An 18,094-nucleotide genomic window follows, 5' to 3' on the forward strand; every position below is an offset into this window, starting at 1 on the left:
CAAACCAGACGTTTTAACTGTTAAGCTCCGAAGATCGCCATCTGCTTGGCCATCTAAGAGGAGGCCTGGTAGACTAAAAGGTTCTTGCTAAGAGATAAGAACAGATGGCATATGTTGACCGGGATATTAAATTTGCAGACAACGGCGCCGTAAACTGAGCTGTATCGAGAAAATCTTCAGCAAGGTGGATGCCGAGAATGAAGAATTTTATAGTTCTATTAAAAATATTCATACCCCAAATACGTTGGCTTTCAATTACAAACTCTTCAATAATCAATCCCACATTACTTCTAAAACCCTTGGTCCACTATTGACCCAAATATTGCACGCAACCGTAGATGTTTTTGTGTACCATTTACAGTTCAGCGCTCACGCATATGCTCGAAACACGCACGCATCAACTCGTTCGCTTCCCCGTTATCAAGCGTATCCAAACGTAAAGCAGTAGCAGACAGCCCGAAACCATCGTGTAGTACACTGCAGTAAAAAAGCTACGGCTCTACAGCAAAAGAAGGGAAATGTCTGCGCGGAAGACAGGAGCGGTAGAGTCTAATCAAACTGCAGGACAGGATGACGAGAGTCTGCGGAACAACGTGGAACACCATCCGTTGATAAGATTCATCGAGCTGCAGGATAAACAGAACAATGTAAGTCACTTTCGGGCACTTGAGAAGGCGCATTTGAGTTCCGCAACTCACTGGGCTCTTATTCCGCTTTTTTAGGTGACAGAAGTGGAAATTCCCGTCCCATACGGGAAGATCGCCGGCAAGTGGTTCGGTCCAAAGAACGTTCGCCCGATATTGTGCCTGCACGGATGGCTCGATAATAGTGGAACGTTTGATCGATTGATACCGCTGCTTCCAGCGGATGTAAGCTTCCTTTCGATCGATCTGCCGGGCCACGGTTACTCGTCCCGCATACCGGACGGCATGTCATACTACGTAATGGATTGCATTCCACTCATCCTGACCATTATGCGCGAATACGGCTGGGCAAAGGTGTCCCTAATGGCACACTCTATGGGTGCAACGATATGCTACATCTTTGCCGCCCTCTTTCCCGACAAGGTTGACCTTGTGATTGGACTTGATGCGCTTAAACCACTCAGCTTCTATCCCGATCGTTTCCCGCAGCGTGTAAGCAAACAGGTGCTAAAGTTCATTCAGGCGGACATCCGCAATCAGGAGAAATCCGAACCACCGTCCTACACGTACGAAGAGATGATCGATCGTCTGTACGAAGGTACGGCCGCTTCCGTGTCCCGGGAAACGTGCCCCTACTTGCTGCAGCGTAACATTAAACCCTCGCGGAAATTCCCCGGCAAATATTACTTCGATCGCGACAATCGCATGAAGTACAACGTTATTCCGGGTTGGGCGGACAGTGTTAATGTGGAGCTGGCGAAACGGATTACAGCACCATTTCTAACGGTGAAAGCGATCGATTCACCTTACCCAGGGTCCAAGGAAGGATTCGAACAGACCGTTGCGATCCTGAAGGAAGCTAACCCAAAGTATGAGGTGGTGTACGTAACAGGGTCACATCATGTACACCTAACCGAGCCGGAAAATGTCGTCCCGGTGGTGGTAGACTTCCTACGAAAGTATTGGCGTAAGGAGATGGATGTAATTAGTAAGCTTTAAACGTCGGAGAGACCTTGGGAAATGTAATCGGGGATGGAAACAGGTATCTGTCTATGTGTTGCGGGGTGTATTTATTAAGTTTTGGGAACAAAATAGACGAAATATAAGATCACAAGCTGTGTTTATAAAACCTCGCTCAGTTAATCAGCGTGTTTGTTGGTGTGCGTGATAGGCGTAGCTGTTCGCGTCATCTTGCCCTGTTTGATACCAAAGTTCTCGTCTGCGTAGCAATAAAAATGGCATGAGTGGGCATAAATCGGACGCGAGATAAGATGCTGATAAAGGGCACGACTTTATACTCGGGTGTTTTGGTTTCTTCGATGCGTTGCCCAATCGAAGTGTAATTTGTGAACACGCTCAAGCTAATTGTGAACTTGTTCCAAGCGACCAACCTGGTTCCAAGTTTTGCAAATGGACGTGATCGACACGCAACCCATGGAAACGCTCGTCGAACGGCACGATAGACTACATGCTGTAAGTAATAGCGAGAAGCAACCAACCAGACTGTTTGTTGTTTAACTATGCTGTCCACCTTCCAGGTACAGGAAGTCCGTATTCCGGTCCCTTTCGGTGAGCTAGCCGGCAAGTGGTGGGGTCCAAAAAATGTTCGTCCGATCGTGTGTCTTCACGGATGGCAAGATAATGCCGGTTCGTTCGATACCCTTATTCCTCTGCTACCATCCCACATGAGCTTCCTAGCGTTGGATCTACCCGGACACGGTTACTCATCACGCATCCCGGACGGAATGACCTACCAACCGATGAACATCTTCTACCTACTCAACTTCGTAATGCACGAGTACGGATGGAAAAAGATCTCACTCATGAGCCACTCGATGGGTTCGGTACTCCATTACCCGTACGCAGCCATCTTTCCTACCCGTGTCGATTTTCTCATCTCAATCGACGCTCTAAAGCCACAAATCTTTCGCGACGAAGTGCTCGTTTCAATGCTGAGTGAACTAACGCCCGAACATTTAAAAGCGGATCTACGAAATCAGGAAAAATCGGAACCACCGTCCTATACGTACGAAGAAACGGTCGATCGGCTTTACGAAGGTGCAGTGAATTCGATTACGCGCGAGTCTTGCCCGTTTCTGCTCCAGCGCAACATTCGCAAATCGGCCAAATTCCCGGACAAGTACTATTTCGCACGCGACAGTCGACTAAAGTATGGGTTTGGATTTTTGTGGTCACAGGAGGTAAACAAACGGCTGGCACAAAACCTTACGATGCCGTTTCTGTTTATCAAAGCGACCGAATCACCGTACTGGGAGCGGAAGCAGTACTACGATGAAGTGGTGGAAATTTTGGAGCGTAATAATTCGAGATTTGAGTTGAGGTATGTGGAAGGAACACACCATGTGCATCTGTCCCATCCGGAACGGGTAGCGCCGGTAGTGACGGATTTTTTGAACCGATACTGGCAGAAGGATGAGGAAATGGCGAGCAAGCTGTAGGTGGAGTTGTTGGGATTGTTAAGAGGATTATTAAAAAAAATCGTTGGTTTAGGGAATTTTTTTGTACAATTAATTATTACGGTGTTAAGCTGTTTTGTATATGACAAAATAAAATAAAAAAAAAAAGTAATTGCAGGTGCTCTGTAGACATTATTGTGTTATTGGAAAGGTGCCTACGATAATTGCTTGCATGTTCAGGGCGTCCTAAATAAAAATTACTGTTCCATATAAAAATGGGTTCAATAAGAATTCAATTTTGACCTCAATTTATAAGAAAATGTTTGAATATCAACGTATAAAGCCCACGATAGATGTTGTGAGAAACAGCTCACTATGGTGAGCAGAGCGCGAAAGCGTTTTCCCCACGATCCAGAGCTACCTCACAAGATGCATCTCACATGAGTCATTCACATGCGAGTTCGAATTTACGCATGGTCTTGATGAATTTGTATGCAACAGACCCGTACTGAACAGCTTAAGAACGAATAGACTAGAAGAATCGACAGTCAAAGTTCATTACTGATGTTGTCTGATAATAATTTACAAGCCCATGTTGTCTATCTAGTAATTATTAAATAGATCATGTGCTCATATTAGCTATCTCAAGAATTCAGGCGTGTAATTAAGAGATGGCCTGATGATTACTCAACAACGGTGCCCATCTTCACACGGCAGGAAAGGAGTTTAAATTCCATCCGGACCCGTTCCCCCGTAGCAATAAATTATTCAACTACGTGATATCAGCAAGTTCTGTACGCCATTGCATGGCAGGCTTGACCTATAGAAAGTAGTTAAGCCAAGAAGGAGAAGAAGAAGATAGTTAACGCAAGAGCTTTACATCTGATAGTTGATAGCTAATCAGTACGTAGATTTCAAACAAACAAGCAAAGAAATATGGGCACAAGCTTGAGCACTCTAAATATTTAAGAATCCAATATTTTAGAACGGTGAACTGATCCTATTGAAAGATCCCTTCTGTGCTAATATCCTAAATTTGCTTTACCGTGGATACAACGGGCTGGACTCGCTGTAACCTAATGTCATCGAGCGTCGAATCCAATGATCACGCTGGGAGAGTAGTCTGCAAAAATTCCTTCTCTCAGCTATTTGGAGTTTCCAAGTCTGATAACAACATTCAAACGTTGTAGTATGTTACGTTGTAGAATGAAACAGAAGACTTCTTTTTTGATCCATAATTCTTCTGCGCTAAAATTAGATCAGTAGACGAACATTAATAATAATCGGTTAGGCTGCGATGCGAAATTATGAGGTTGATACTTGCGGCACGTGCTCTATCGTTTATACAACGATCATCACTATGGTGATCAACGTATTCCCCCGATCGCTAGGCTCAGACGACCCTGGCCGTGTTGTCCGGAAGTCCTGCACACGCGTTGTGCTCAAGGATGGATACCCAAACTGACTAAGCAGCTAGACAAGAAACTAGTTTTGCTGACAAATTTGCATACCAACTTCTTCCTGACCACCAATCCATTTGGTCATTGGCACAGATTTGCAAATTCAACACCATGCTCAAGGTCTCGCCGTTCAACAATTCAACAAATTAAAACGGACGCATAATTCGAACAACGAATTTATATAATGTGCGTGCCGCGTGTGCCGTACCTCCATCTATCGTCGAATCCAAATAGAAATTCCGCTTAAAACGATAGGGAAAATCACCAATAATAAGATGTTCGTGACAGGTTTTTACGTTTTTAGCTAGAGAGAGATAAACTAGAGATGAGAGAGTGTTTGTGTAAAGTAATTCCGGTGGGGAGATCGGTTTTTTCGGTCTCGGCGGTTTTAGCTAACACGCCGTAGGGTAAGTTAATACATCCGACTAAGGGATAGAGCCAGTATTGTCATCATCGCCGTCAACGACAACGACGACGACGGTTCACAAGCTCCCTACTCTTACCACTTTGGACGAGTTTGGGAAGATCAACCTTGAAAGTTATCGGAGATCGTACAATTTGGCACTGAAAATCCGTTAGAAGCACTCGGTGCTCGGTCAACCGTGGTTCAAGTACTGTTTGGGGTAGTTAGGCTCCAGTACCTAACGAAATCCGTACCACGCCAGCAAGTATTCCTTCATCAGACACCATGGCAGAAGCAAAACGGCACATGGTACAGCAGAATGACGAACGTCACGGTGTGAGTAGATCGAACTGGAGTTCGAATTGAGTTAGTTTTTTTTTTGTAAATATAATTTAACTTACCTTCTTCTTCTACTCCTTCAAAGGTCCACGAGGAACGCATTCCGCTACCATTCGGTGATGTAACCGCCAAATGGTGGGGACCACGCGATCTTCGACCGATCGTTTGTCTGCACGGTTGGATGGATAATGGCGGTTCGTTCGATCGTTTGATTCCGTTGCTCCCTTGCGATATTAGCTTCTTGGCGATAGAATTCCCAGGCCATGGACGATCGGCACACCTGCCGGCAGGTGTGGCATACAATGCACTTGACACATTACGCCTGCTGCTGCACCTGATGCACCATTACGGCTGGACTCGAATTTCACTCATGAGTCATTCGATCGGTGCAGTGATGAGTTACGTGTTTGCGGGTGTTTTTCCTAACCGAGTTGATCTGCTCATCTCGTTCGATCTGCTCAAACCCTTCATACTCGATCCCGATATGGTGTTGTTTCTGCTATCCGATTCACTACCGAAAACGCTCGACTATGGCGCAGATACTAAGAAAGAGGAGAAGCTGTTCCGCTACGAAGATTACGTGGAGCATATGCATGCAGGATTTCATGAATCGATAAGCCGCGATGCTTGCCATTATTTGCTGTACCGAACGTTGGAACCATCGAACGCAGGAGAAGCGCTTTACCGACGGACGACGGATCGACGGATTCGGCACAATCATGGGTTGGTTTGGTCGCATGATGTTAATCTGGAAATAGCGCGCCGAATACGGGTACCGTTTCTGTACCTCAAAACAACCGAAACGCCCCTGTTCGAGGATCCACAGTATCATCAGGAAACGATCGATGTGTTGGTGAATAGTAATGCACAATTTGAGCATGCACTTGTGGAGGGTAAGCATCATGTGCACCTATCGCACCCCGAACGGGTGGCACCGTTTGTGAAGAGCTTTTTGGAAAAGCACTGGAAAAGGGAGCAATATACATTGTGCAAGCTGTGATGTGCGTGGAAATGAGTGTTACAGGGGTTTCACGGATTTCATTGACATATTCAGCGAGTTATAGAATCGTTTGTGTGTATTATTAACTCGTTCGGCGCGCTATTGATGTGTTCAGATGGTTGTGTTGCTTAATCAATGCCGATTAACATCAAAAACTGCTAACACTCTAAAATGCTAGTGAAATGTAATTTTAGTAACATTTAATAGTGAAGTTCAAACACGCTAGCGAGCGAAATAGCCAAAACAGAAGATTTTGTTGAATGTTAAATATAATAACTAACAGTGATCGTGTTGAAATTTGTGATCAACTTAACAAACTGCACTGTGAAAAAGTAATTGCGCTTTGATAACGGGTAACAACCGCGATGCCAATAGCAATGCCTAACAAATCTACACAATAATCCGAAAACGTCGATAACGCGCTGAACGAGTCAATACAGGGGTTTCGAGGATATAATGAACAAATTCGCCGAGATATTGGGCCGAATTGGCTAACTCGATCGTTCCAGATCCTTCGCTGCGGCAAAGCACTCATCTCGTAGCACATTAGTACTCAGCTTTATGCCAGTATTGCGGTTAATTTTTATTATTGTTATATCCAATATATTGAGTTGTGTCTCTATTCAATTAAAAATATGAGGCGTGTTTGATAACCTGCAATACATGCGCTTAAATTGATATTTACAAACGCCCGGTACACGAAGCGTAAAGTTTTGGACAAAATTTTGAATCAAATTCATTTGATAATTGTTTTCAGTTTACGCTTCATGTACCTTGCTGTTAATAACTTGCTGAACGTCAAAACAAAATCCGTGTAAAAAACCTGTAATGTGAAGGTGATTTTTTAATCGTTTTATGGTGGTTTCTTGTTTTTTAAGGTTACGGTTAATGTGTTAGGATGAGTGTGAGGAAAATGATTGGCAATAAAATTTTACACTACCTCCTAAAAGCTTCAACGGTGTCCCCCCTTCAAGTGCTTCTTTTCGAATGTAATTCTGCAAACGAATGTCGTAAGATCCAACTATGCAATATATTTTCTTTTGCAAAACCACAGCGAGAGAACAGGATACGAATTCTTCTTCCAACACACACAACACGTTATGAGCTATTCCTGCATCATCTCCACCTTTGTGTTGAACGTTACGGAACGTTCACTTTTCGACGATTCACGGTCACCGGCACCAGCATCCGGCTGGCACGATACAATACAATCCTCGTACGTCCACTTCGGGAACACACGCTTGTACAAGTAAAGCAGGATCGTATCGTGCGATTTAAGCTGACTATCGAACACACACTTCATGTGTCCGTGCGTACCGAGCGATTCCTTAATGTGCCCCACGCGACCGAGCTTTGTGCGCAGCTTGCACGGCTTAAAGTACGCAATATCTTCCGTATTGAAGAACATAAACCGTACCGTAGCGTACTGACGATTTATCTTGTACGGATGTCCACTTAGCACTACGCGCTTCAACACCACCCGATCCGGATTGCACGCCAGCAAACTGCCCGAAGCAACCATCGCTAGTGAAGTGTCCGGATTTTCCCGGAAGCAAAGAATCGGCGATGGTGGAAATTGGATCGGTGCAAAGAATGTGGCCACTACCGTCATCCCCGGTCGGAAGTATCGCTCGTACTTGTGTTTATCACCGTTCGTGTGCTGACTGTAGATCGGGTTTACGATGAACCTCCGATAGCCACACTGCACAATCATCCGTTCCTTCGATTTGATCGGAATCGTTGAGTTTGGTGTACGCTTCAGGCACACGTTCATCACCGACATCTGATGCTCATGAGGCAACATACCGTAAACGATCACCCGATCGCCGTTCGCCGACACGAACGCATTCCAAACATCCAGGGGCACATTTTTCACGTGTAGTCGAATGTACCAACCGGGCATGGCCACATCACTTCCCTCCTTCTGCTGGGCCTCTCTTATAATACGTCGCTTGGTGTGGTCAAAGTTTTGGAACTGATACACACGAGCATAATCGTACGGCAGGTTCTCCTTTACATCCCACGGTGAACTGCGGAACGATTCCAACCCACGGTACTTGATGAACCGTTCACGGGCAGGCTTGTCCGCCGGTGTGTCGATCTCATCCGGGAACATTTCATCGACCTTGGCCGCTTGAATTTTGGCCAGTGTAGAGCGCTCTTCCTCCATGTCCATCTCTTTATCGTACCGATCGACACTGACCGGTGGTTCGTCCGAAACGCTTACCTGATCGGAGTCCTGCTGTTCTGCGTCGTCTTCGTTGTCCTGTTCGCCTACCTTGCTTTCGGTGTCCGATTCACAGGACATATACTGTTCACCATCGTCGTCGTCATCCTCATCATCGTCCTCATCCTCATCTTCTTCCTCTTCCTCAATATCCGGAATCCACGATGCTTGATAGTCGCTCATACCTTTCGGGACACGCTTTACGAGCTTCTTTTTATTCTCTAAAAATAGAAAATAAACGTTTAATAAATACTTCTGCAAGAAAAATAGGGTACCTGTACCAGCTTTCGGCAGGCTAACAAAGAAGTATATTTATGAAGAAAAACTACACCTGAAACCCAATGAATATATGAAATTCCACGACCATGAGAGATTTCAAAATAAATAAAAATCAGTTTCTTTTTGAGTATTTATACGAGACGAGACAACGGAAAAGACGCTGATAGCCTTATTTTGAGATATTTTGACATTTTCACGTCGATTGAATTTGCATTTCCCGTGGCTCTCGGCCTTGTGATTTGATTGCAATTTTCAAGTGACGTTAAAATCTTGCAGTTTTAAAACGAAAATGAACAACAAACAATGGTTAAATAAAAACCATTTTTTTATCTACACTTGAGCAAAGCAAGATTTCAAAAGAGTTCTAGGATTTTTTCCTAAATAATTTCATCTTTTATAGTGTTTTGAAACGTGCATTCGCAGAGCCGAAAATAAGAACACAGTCTGCCGAAAATTTGAGCAAAATCAATATGAATATTTCTTAAAAATTGGTTTGAAACTCAAAACCAAGCATATAGAAACATTCTTTGATAGTTTGATGATAACTACTATAATATCACTTCCTACCAAAATAATTGATATTAACAAGAGTTTGCCGAAAATTTGTGCAGGATTAGTAGAAAACCCGGCTCTCACTTACCAGCACGCGATGCTGCTATTTCATCCTCTGTCGGCCACGTCTGTTCGGCATCCATCTCGTCCGGTATATTTTCTCGCTGCAAACCGGTCTGCTGTTCCGGGTCGGGAAGCAATGGTGCTCTCTCTTCAAGGCTGGACATTTCGCCATCTTCCATCTTGCGCATCCGGTAAGGATCGGTCGGTGAAGCGATTTGTTCTAGCTGAAAATCACCCAGTCCGGGTATGTGTACGAGTTGATTGACGGACAGTGGTATACCACGAAGAAATCCGGTCACTTTCAGTGTTCCCAGCGGACGATCTTTTTCCGCTTCTTCCGCAGCATTCGGCACATACTCCACCTTTTCCCCAAGCAAATGTGGACGATTGGAACGGTTGTGCATTACGCGACGCTTTTGACCGCCGATACGACGCAGAAGATTCAGCGCATCGGTAAGCTTTTCCAGTTCCATTATCTTTTCGTCCGGAAGTACGCTCGAAACCACCTTCTGTATGGTTGTCTTCGTTTGGGAGCGTTTCTTCGGGTTAATCGATTGCAGATCCATTAGGCACACCATCGGCGTTGGGAGACCTTGCGTGAGTGCCATGTTCAGTACCTTTGCACCGAACTTATCGATCACCTCGTCCGTATCGCCTGCAACGGCTGAGAGTAGCAGAACGACGGAATCGCAAACTTTCAGCGCATCCAGCACGTTCAGCTCTCGGCCATGTCCGATCTCCGGGACGACGAATGAAAACCGTTGGCGGAAACGTGGTACACTGAGAGAGCAAAGGGAGACAATTAATACCTAAAAGCGTTACATTACCACTACGGACATACTTCATGTAGCGTATCCGATCGGACACCTTCGTTACGGTCGCTTCCGGATCGCAACCTTCGATGAAAGCGAGTGCCGAGTTCGGGTCAATCATTTCGTTCAGTGGCAGCACACAGGTCAGGAATGGGGCCGTCAGGGCACCACCGATGGCCCGTTTCAGTGCGATCGCCTCCTGACGTTTGTTTTTACGCAGCTGAACCGCTTGCTGGCGTCGTTCATCGCGCGATTGTTGACGATTCGGGCGACGGGTAAGTGTTTTTAGGTTCACTTTGCCTAGGGAGTAGGGAGTATAAACTCATTTGAATTGAATTCCGCCAAGAGAGATTCACTGCCATATTACCTTTCGCCAGCCGTTCCAACTCACGTTTCGATGTGTGTTTTCCATGTTTGTGCGATTTATTCGTCTGCTTTAACGCACCAGGTCGGTGAATTGTTTCCAGAACCATCGTTGGCGAATATTTTCAACCAGAATTATCTTGTTTTTCCACAAAATAATAGGAAAATTCCGGCACTACACTCGCGGGCACATGGTATCGGCTGGAAAGAAATCCAACAAGAAGAGTGAGGTTAGGAGTGTTTGTTGTGATGTTGTTTCGTGCTGTCAACTGCACAGTAGAACCACATAATAGTCTTACGAGGTCTAAAATAAAACCACCGAATTTTATTCCTAAAGGCCAACGGACCACGAAAAACTTTTTTTAACTGTTGAAATTGACATGAAACTAATAAAATTGCAATTGTGATTTCAGCTTAATCTCCATTGCCTTGTATAGGTCGCTTGTTTACGCGCCAGGTTCTCAAACAGCGATTCCAAAGCGAGAAACCCTCACAAAAACTTGATTATTTCAGGGGTATTTTGATCATTGAAACGAAGGTTGAACGTTGAATTCTTGTTATAAATTAATTTTTCTTTTCCATGAATTTGGACCCTTTATTTATCCTCAAACTGCAAAATCAAATTTAACCCTGAACCCTTAACACATCGTGCACGTGCACGGTTTTTGACAGCACACGCGAAAGCTTTCGCCTGTCACCTGTCATTATTATTGCCGACGATTGATAATCAAAAACTGCAGAAAAGCCCGATCGCTCTCTCCCGACAATTGCCGTGTGCCGCTAAAAACATCCACAAAAATCGGCTCACATGATGATACGTTCCAGTGCGTTTATTAGTCGACTACCATTGCGTGGAATTGCGGCTGCAACGCTAAACAGTAATGGGGTAAGTATAGCTCGCTTCGGTTGCTGACTAGATGCATAACAAGCACTTTCTGATGTCATGTAATCTTGCGGTTGCAGGCACTGTTGCAATCGCCGCCCAGCTTAGCAGCATTGCAAACAACACAGGTCCGGTACCGATCGACACCAATCAACACGGTGATAATGTTTGTTCCGCAGCAGGAGGTAAATAGGCGAACAATATTGATGAGGATCATTCGTCGGTTGCTTTCCCATCCGTAACTGGTGCTTTTTTTGTGTTGTCTTCCTTTTTAGGCATGGATCGTTGAGAGGATGGGTAAATTTCATCGCATTCTTGAACCGGGTCTGAATGTCCTGCTGCCCGTTGTGGACCGTGTTAAATATGTACAAAGTCTGAAGGAAATAGCGATAGACGTACCGAAACAATCGGCCATCACTTCCGACAACGTAACGCTCAGCATCGACGGTGTGCTGTATCTGCGCATTCTAGACCCATATCTTGCATCGTACGGCGTGGAAGATCCGGAGTTTGCCATTACCCAGCTCGCTCAAACAACTATGCGTTCCGAGCTCGGAAAAATGTCCCTCGATAAAGTGTTCCGCGAGCGTGAATCGCTTAACATTAGCATCGTAGAATCGATCAATAAGGCCAGCGAAGCTTGGGGCATTTCCTGTTTGCGATACGAAATCCGTGACATTAAGCTACCGAGCCGAGTGCACGAAGCGATGCAGATGCAGGTCGAGGCGGAACGACGAAAACGTGCCGCGATTCTGGAATCGGAGGGTGTCCGTGCGGCGGATATTAATGTGGCGGAGGGCAAGCGACAGTCTCGCATCCTTGCTTCTGAAGCTCAGAAACAGGAAGAAATCAACCGAGCAAATGGTGAAGCGGCGGCCATTATGGCGCTAGCCGATGCTCGAGCAAAAAGTCTTAAAATCGTTGCCGAATCGCTGTCCAGCGAACATGGTCGAAGTGCGGCTTCGCTCAGTGTGGCGGAAAAGTATGTGGTGGCGTTCGAGAAGCTGGCCAAACAAAACAACACACTTATCGTACCGTCGACCGCATCTGACGTGACGTCGATGGTGGCACAAGCACTGCAGATCTACAACAATCTCTCAAATACCTCACAAATGTCGCGATCTTCGGCGGGCGCAGATCATCAACGCCGAAATGTGGACGAAGGACAGACCGTACTGGGGACGCTCAATGAAACTAGTTCGAAGCTTGATGCCACACTGCCACCGCTGGACAACCATCATCATCAGGGGGACATGGGGGGTTCGTCGTCGAAATAAAGTGGAAAATACGTTACAACCGTTCGAAACCGCATATGCATTATTAAAAGTCTCGTTGCTAACACAAACAACATGCAATGGCACACGTTTGCTTACTAAGTGGAAGAAAATAGGATAAAATAGGGATTTGGATAGGTAAACCAAGCAAGCAAAAAAGTAGAATAAGGTGTGAACAACCCCTCCTCTAGTGAGCGAGCGCATGAATACTGTTATTGTAAATAACTCTTTCTCGATGAAAAAAAGGATAAAAATAAACCAAACTGAAAGTGTTGATTGTCTGACGAACCATTAACATGATACTGTGGTTTACTTTTGATTTTGGGAGTTTAACTCGAACTGGAATTTAAATTTCAATTACAATTGATTTACAGCACATTTCAGAAGAAAACTATACTCGATATACAGTGACCGCAAATAAAATAAAGACCATAAGTGATTGTGAACCAAATTTTCAACAAATCGAACTAATTATTTAAATTGAGTAGGACGGCTATCCGACGTATTGTCGACGAATCGAACTAGTTTAAGTTAGTTGACCATTTTGGGAACACGTTCTTGTCATTGGATGAATCATTAAATCGATTATTACTCGCTATTTTCGATTAGGGTGAAAATTTGGCCAAAATACATAGGCGACATTTCATCAATTTAAAAATTCGAACAATAAATCCTTCATAGTTTTGGGCATCAATTTTTAGCATTTTGGGCGTGCTGTTAAAGTTGATCTTTCTTTGAGTCGAAAAATGTTCAAAATTATGACAGGTTTTTTATTATTATACAATTATTTATCAATTTATGGACACAAACAAAGATGCTACAGATATTTCAGTCGCTAATGACCTTTCCACCACCAAAGAGCAGCAAAGTTGCACCTAGTAGAAGAATTAAAGAAAGTGGACATGGAAGTGGTCTTATATAAATCACTTATTTTGAAGGTACAGAAGAAGAGCAGAGCTTAGATCCCTTTTGTTGTATTCTGTGCACAGCTTTTGCTTAAGATAACCGCTTCATAAAACAATTATCCTATTATTAATAGTCCTTCGAGTTGACTGCCGAATTCAAATGCCACACACAAGAGAAACAAGTTACTTTTTGTTTCCGACAGAAAAGTGTCGACAAAATTAAACAGTTCTCAATATTATCATTTCTTAATGGAACGAACAGACGACAATTATTTTATGTTCAAATTTATTGCAAAATAAGCATTTTTATTTCCTAAAAAGTAATGTGATATGTTCACTGATCAGTAATACCTACACAAATACTGCCGGTCAACGTTGCATAAAACTCCGCAAACAATTAGAACCTGTAATACGAACATTAAGAAAAGACATTAGATATTTCAAATTACATTTAAAAACAATTAAAATGAAATGGTGGGGAATAACACCAGAGTTGGTAAAATAAAGTTTTGTCAGTAGTCACGTATCGGTCACTGTAATGATGCGTACAGGTCCGTGAAAAATCATCATTTAAGAAAACCGTATAAAAATCTTGCTCTAGTGCTGTATCTCCTCCAACCTCTAAAAAATAAAACAGTTCAAGACACTTACCTAAAACACGGGTCTAAAATGATTGGCAATGATGGAAGATTTCACAATAATATAAAAAATAGATTGCTCATAGAGATTCTGTAAGAAACAACAGATGGAAAGAGATAAAAAAAAGGTTAGCATCACATTTTTGCACATCTAATTCTTATCGTTTGACAATACACCAACGTGCCATCATACTTAAAATTAAATAAACAATTATTGTCGTTAGGCAAAAATCAAACAAGGAGGAAGTGCCATGGTGGTATCTAAGGCCTCGTTTGTCTCTTAAAGGAATGCGGTATGCAGCCGTAATATTTAAACTAAAATTTTAAAATTGTTATCGTTGAATTAAAATATTGATTAGTATTTGAACCTAATTGCATGCTTATATTATAATTTAAAAAACATTAAAAAATTGGAAAATTCATCAATAGTAATTGCTTATAAAGAGGTTCACGCTACGATTTTTTTAAACTAACAAAAATATTTTTACATAAAATAATGTCAGATATCACGTATCGATCACTGAGCTAATGCGTACAGGTCCGTGAAAAATCATCACAATAAAAAGAAAAGCATCATTAAACATTTTCGTAAATAAAATTTTAAAACTTACCTCTGAAAGCAAATGAACAATAATTGTGTAATTCCTGCGACGATCTATTAAACTGGAAATAAAAAAGAAACGGATTCAGATTAGTCAAAACGCTTATTAACATAAATGTTTGTCACTTTGAATGCTTTGTATGCTACGATCAGGCCTGTTGAGCTTGTTAATTATGGTTTCAATCATCTAATCATTCAATTTTAAATCATCATTATAAATATTGCTGTTATCAAACGTGTTTTAACATTTTTTAAGAACAAACTTACCTTGAGAATTTTGTTGGAAAATGGTCGTCATTCTCTCCTTCCAATTATTGACATCTGAAGATAAAATAGGAGAAAAATAAAGAGTTACTAATACAGGCTTTTAATGCAATAATTTTTTTTGTATTTGTCAAACCTTAAACTTAGTAATGAAAAATCGTTAAAATTAATTAATTCTTTCAGATATCACGTATCGATCAATGTTCTAATGCGTACAGGTCCGTGATAAATCATCAACAAAAATCTCCTTTCCTCAATTTTGGTCTATCAAAATTCGATAGTTGATAAAGTGAACTCACATTTAAAAGAGAAAGAATTTCTTCGCTGTTCAACAGCAACGTGAAGCAACGTCTTCGCCTGAAAATAAACAAAAAAAAACGAATTCAGATTAATCACCACGTAAGCAATTTGAATGTATTTCTTCCGCCCTAAACGCAAAGTAGCAATCAGGCCTGTTGAGCTTGTTAAATGTGGTTTCAATCATCTAATCATTTGCGTTTTTTCATCATAATACTGTTAAAGCCTTAAAAATTATGCAGACTTGGTATAAACACTTACCGTGCTTTGTGATTTGACGAGTACAGATCCCACGTTGTCACCTTTGAACATTTGGATGTATTTAGTAAGTGTGCTTTCCCAGCGTGAACATTGTCTGAACATTATCTGGATCTGGAAAGAATAGTATAAAATTTAATTACTGAATCACAACTATTCAAATGAAAACCAATGAAGTATCATCAATCTTGATAAGATTGATGAAAAAGTATATCGGTTTGGGCTTTTGTGTGCCAGGACAGGTTTTGCAGTTCCAGTGATTAACAGACACAGCAATGTTTTATTGACAACCGAACACACGATGGTGTTCATTTTTCTTGCACGGTTCACCGTAGATTGTACGTTGGGAAAAAGTCGGTACAATCAAAAAGAAGGGAGAAGTGAATCATGCTTAAAGACAATTACTTTTAGCCAGTGTATCTTCATGGTGCTTACCTTACGGAGAGGATTAGCGATGAAATCGAGTGATCCTTGCGACATAACACCAGCATCATGGAGGTCCTCAAAAGAGGATGATCAATTCTATTGACTTATGTCAAGAAGATCCTTATCATGAGCAACTGTAATTGAAAGAATAGTATGTAATTAGAGTAACGAAGCGCAAACACAAAATTAAAAAGGAACCTAGTTATTTGTCTATCAGTCCTGTTGAGCTTGATATAATTTTTTAAATCATTTTTATCTTTTACTTCATTATTTCATCATTTTATTCTTAAACTTTCTCTTGCCTCATTTGTTAAAATATCACTTAAGAAAAAAAAACTTACCGTTTCTTTATGAAGTTCGTTGCAATCGGTGTTTGATGACAAACTACTTGTAGTTATGGTTCCAACTGCTGCACATATCTGTTAACGAAATAAAACCTTTACCCCACATATTTTGAGACATCTCTTCATTTCTCTTTAAACCACTATCATCACGCCAAGAAGTGAAAAAATAAGATCATCTTCTCCGATTTTTTTCTCTTCTGTTTTTGTTCATTATTGATAGAAAAAATGAAAATATGAAAAGAGCATTATTAACCACATCGGGTAGTACGAGACCCACACACAAGTATTTTTCCTTGATCCGATGATGATACTCGCGTATATGTATAAATTAGATTAAAAAAGAAACAGAAGCAACCAGTTTTATGATTTTTATACGACGTTAAACCCGTACCCATTCCGTGTAACACACACACACGCACAACAGTGGGCGGCGTCGAATTATTTTCTCTATTTGCTTTTTTTCCAACTCCTTGCTAGCCGTCTTCACATAAGAAGAGAAAGAAGAAACGAAAAATGTAACCGCACATTATTTTCTCCTATTATTATTCGTCATCCTTATTATTTTTTTGTGACATCAGCACACTTTCGTCCACAAAAAGAAAGGGGTTGGCGTAATCATTCCGTGTCCAATAAAAACAAAATCCAAATCATCCATCTGCGTGTGTGTGAGTGTCTGATTTGCTGTTTTTTTTCTTTGTCTAAATAAGTTTGTGTCGCTGCTGATGTTGTTGCTGGTTCATGGGCCGCACAATTGTCGGCTGGTTTCAAATTTTATAAATGTACTTGGTAAATAATATAATTGGGGGATGTTGTTGCTGCTGCTACTGCTCCGGTTGAAGCGTTTACAGTTTGTCCAAGTACTGCGCAAGATCTGGTAGGCCTTCCTTCAGACCCTTACGCTTACGGATATCCTGCACGATCTGGTAGGGCTTGGTGGAGGCATCAGTTGGGTCTCCGGGGAAGATCTGCCAGTGATCGAACACACACTGCGGGAATGCCTGTCCACCGGTGTTGGATCTGGTTACGGGAAAAGATGAAGCAGATAAATACAGGTCAAACAAATGTTTACTATCGTATATCAAATTATAACCTTAATGCCAAAGATAGGTTTTTGTATGTCAGTACAGGTATTGACAGTGTCAGAGTGTGGTGATGCACTACAATGTTTTACTGACAACTGAACACACGAATGTATTCAATTTTCTCGCAAGGCTCACCGAGTAATGTTATGATGTTATCCAATTCACAATACAAATGAAAAGTGAACCTTGCATATACGAGTATCTCAAGTGTTTATGAAAACAAGTAGCCAATGCCCTTTATTTGTTTATCCCATCTCAGATATAGATGGTGCCAGTGTTTGCGTATTGCAAAAAACATTTAACCTTCATAGTAATTTTTAATAGTTAACGTTATCCATCACTACAGGAACATTACAATTTATGGTAACAGGTTATTTGTGGTAGATCCACTTTTCGTCCTCGGCGGGATGCAGAACTTGGATATCTACCATCTCTCTCCGGCATATCTCACTTCTCACTATAGGGAAGTGAGGTTTTAATGTCATGGAACATAAAGAATCCTATTCAGAACAATTCTCGATACAGTCTAAATCGAATCTGATCCAAATAGGATCGAATCCGGA

At 42.1% G+C, this 18,094-nt stretch overlaps 7 protein-coding genes across 8 annotated transcripts in view; 5 read left to right on the forward strand and 2 right to left on the reverse strand.

Moving 5' to 3' along the window:
* Positions 1-18,094, forward strand: part of LOC126564321 (daxx-like protein) — an 87,728-nt gene that overhangs the window by 44,788 nt on the left and 24,846 nt on the right. The gene's annotated exons all lie outside the window — the stretch shown is intronic.
* On the forward strand, positions 519-1,643 carry LOC126564952 (probable serine hydrolase). The gene is made up of 2 exons (XM_050222083.1): positions 519-647; positions 723-1,643. Exons 1-2 carry the CDS (start codon positions 519-521, stop codon positions 1,641-1,643), a joined length of 1,050 nt encoding a protein of 349 aa, XP_050078040.1.
* Positions 2,049-3,103, forward strand: LOC126565036 (probable serine hydrolase). The gene is made up of 2 exons (XM_050222176.1): positions 2,049-2,117; positions 2,183-3,103. The coding sequence occupies exons 1-2, from the start codon at positions 2,055-2,057 to the stop codon at positions 3,101-3,103; spliced, it is 984 nt and encodes a 327-aa protein (XP_050078133.1). The 5' UTR covers positions 2,049-2,054.
* LOC126565054 (probable serine hydrolase) lies at positions 5,208-6,276 on the forward strand. The gene is made up of 2 exons (XM_050222193.1): positions 5,208-5,260; positions 5,349-6,276. Exons 1-2 carry the CDS (start codon positions 5,210-5,212, stop codon positions 6,261-6,263), a joined length of 966 nt encoding a protein of 321 aa, XP_050078150.1. The 5' UTR covers positions 5,208-5,209; the 3' UTR covers positions 6,264-6,276.
* On the reverse strand, positions 7,369-10,797 carry LOC126564113 (pre-rRNA-processing protein TSR1 homolog). The gene is made up of 4 exons (XM_050221047.1): positions 10,564-10,797; positions 10,226-10,496; positions 9,410-10,164; positions 7,369-8,711 (listed from the first exon to the last, which is right to left on the reverse strand). Exons 1-4 carry the CDS (start codon positions 10,667-10,669, stop codon positions 7,369-7,371), a joined length of 2,475 nt encoding a protein of 824 aa, XP_050077004.1. The 5' UTR covers positions 10,670-10,797.
* On the forward strand, positions 11,353-12,719 carry LOC126564818 (stomatin-like protein 2, mitochondrial). Its single transcript, XM_050221931.1, has 3 exons — positions 11,353-11,445; positions 11,523-11,627; positions 11,718-12,719. Exons 1-3 carry the CDS (start codon positions 11,368-11,370, stop codon positions 12,717-12,719), a joined length of 1,185 nt encoding a protein of 394 aa, XP_050077888.1. The 5' UTR covers positions 11,353-11,367.
* LOC126564100 (eukaryotic translation elongation factor 2) overlaps positions 17,235-18,094 on the reverse strand; it is a 398,467-nt gene continuing 397,607 nt past the window's right edge. For both annotated transcript variants that reach the window (XM_050221033.1, XM_050221032.1), the window contains one exon: positions 17,235-17,466. In XM_050221033.1, coding sequence (XP_050076990.1) covers positions 17,292-17,466 — 175 coding nt within the window. In that variant the 3' untranslated portion in view covers positions 17,235-17,291. The remainder of the gene's footprint in view (positions 17,467-18,094) is intronic.

This window comes from Anopheles maculipalpis, chromosome 3RL (assembly GCF_943734695.1).
Source record: "Anopheles maculipalpis chromosome 3RL, idAnoMacuDA_375_x, whole genome shotgun sequence".
Taxonomy (NCBI): Eukaryota; Metazoa; Arthropoda; class Insecta; order Diptera; family Culicidae; genus Anopheles; species Anopheles maculipalpis.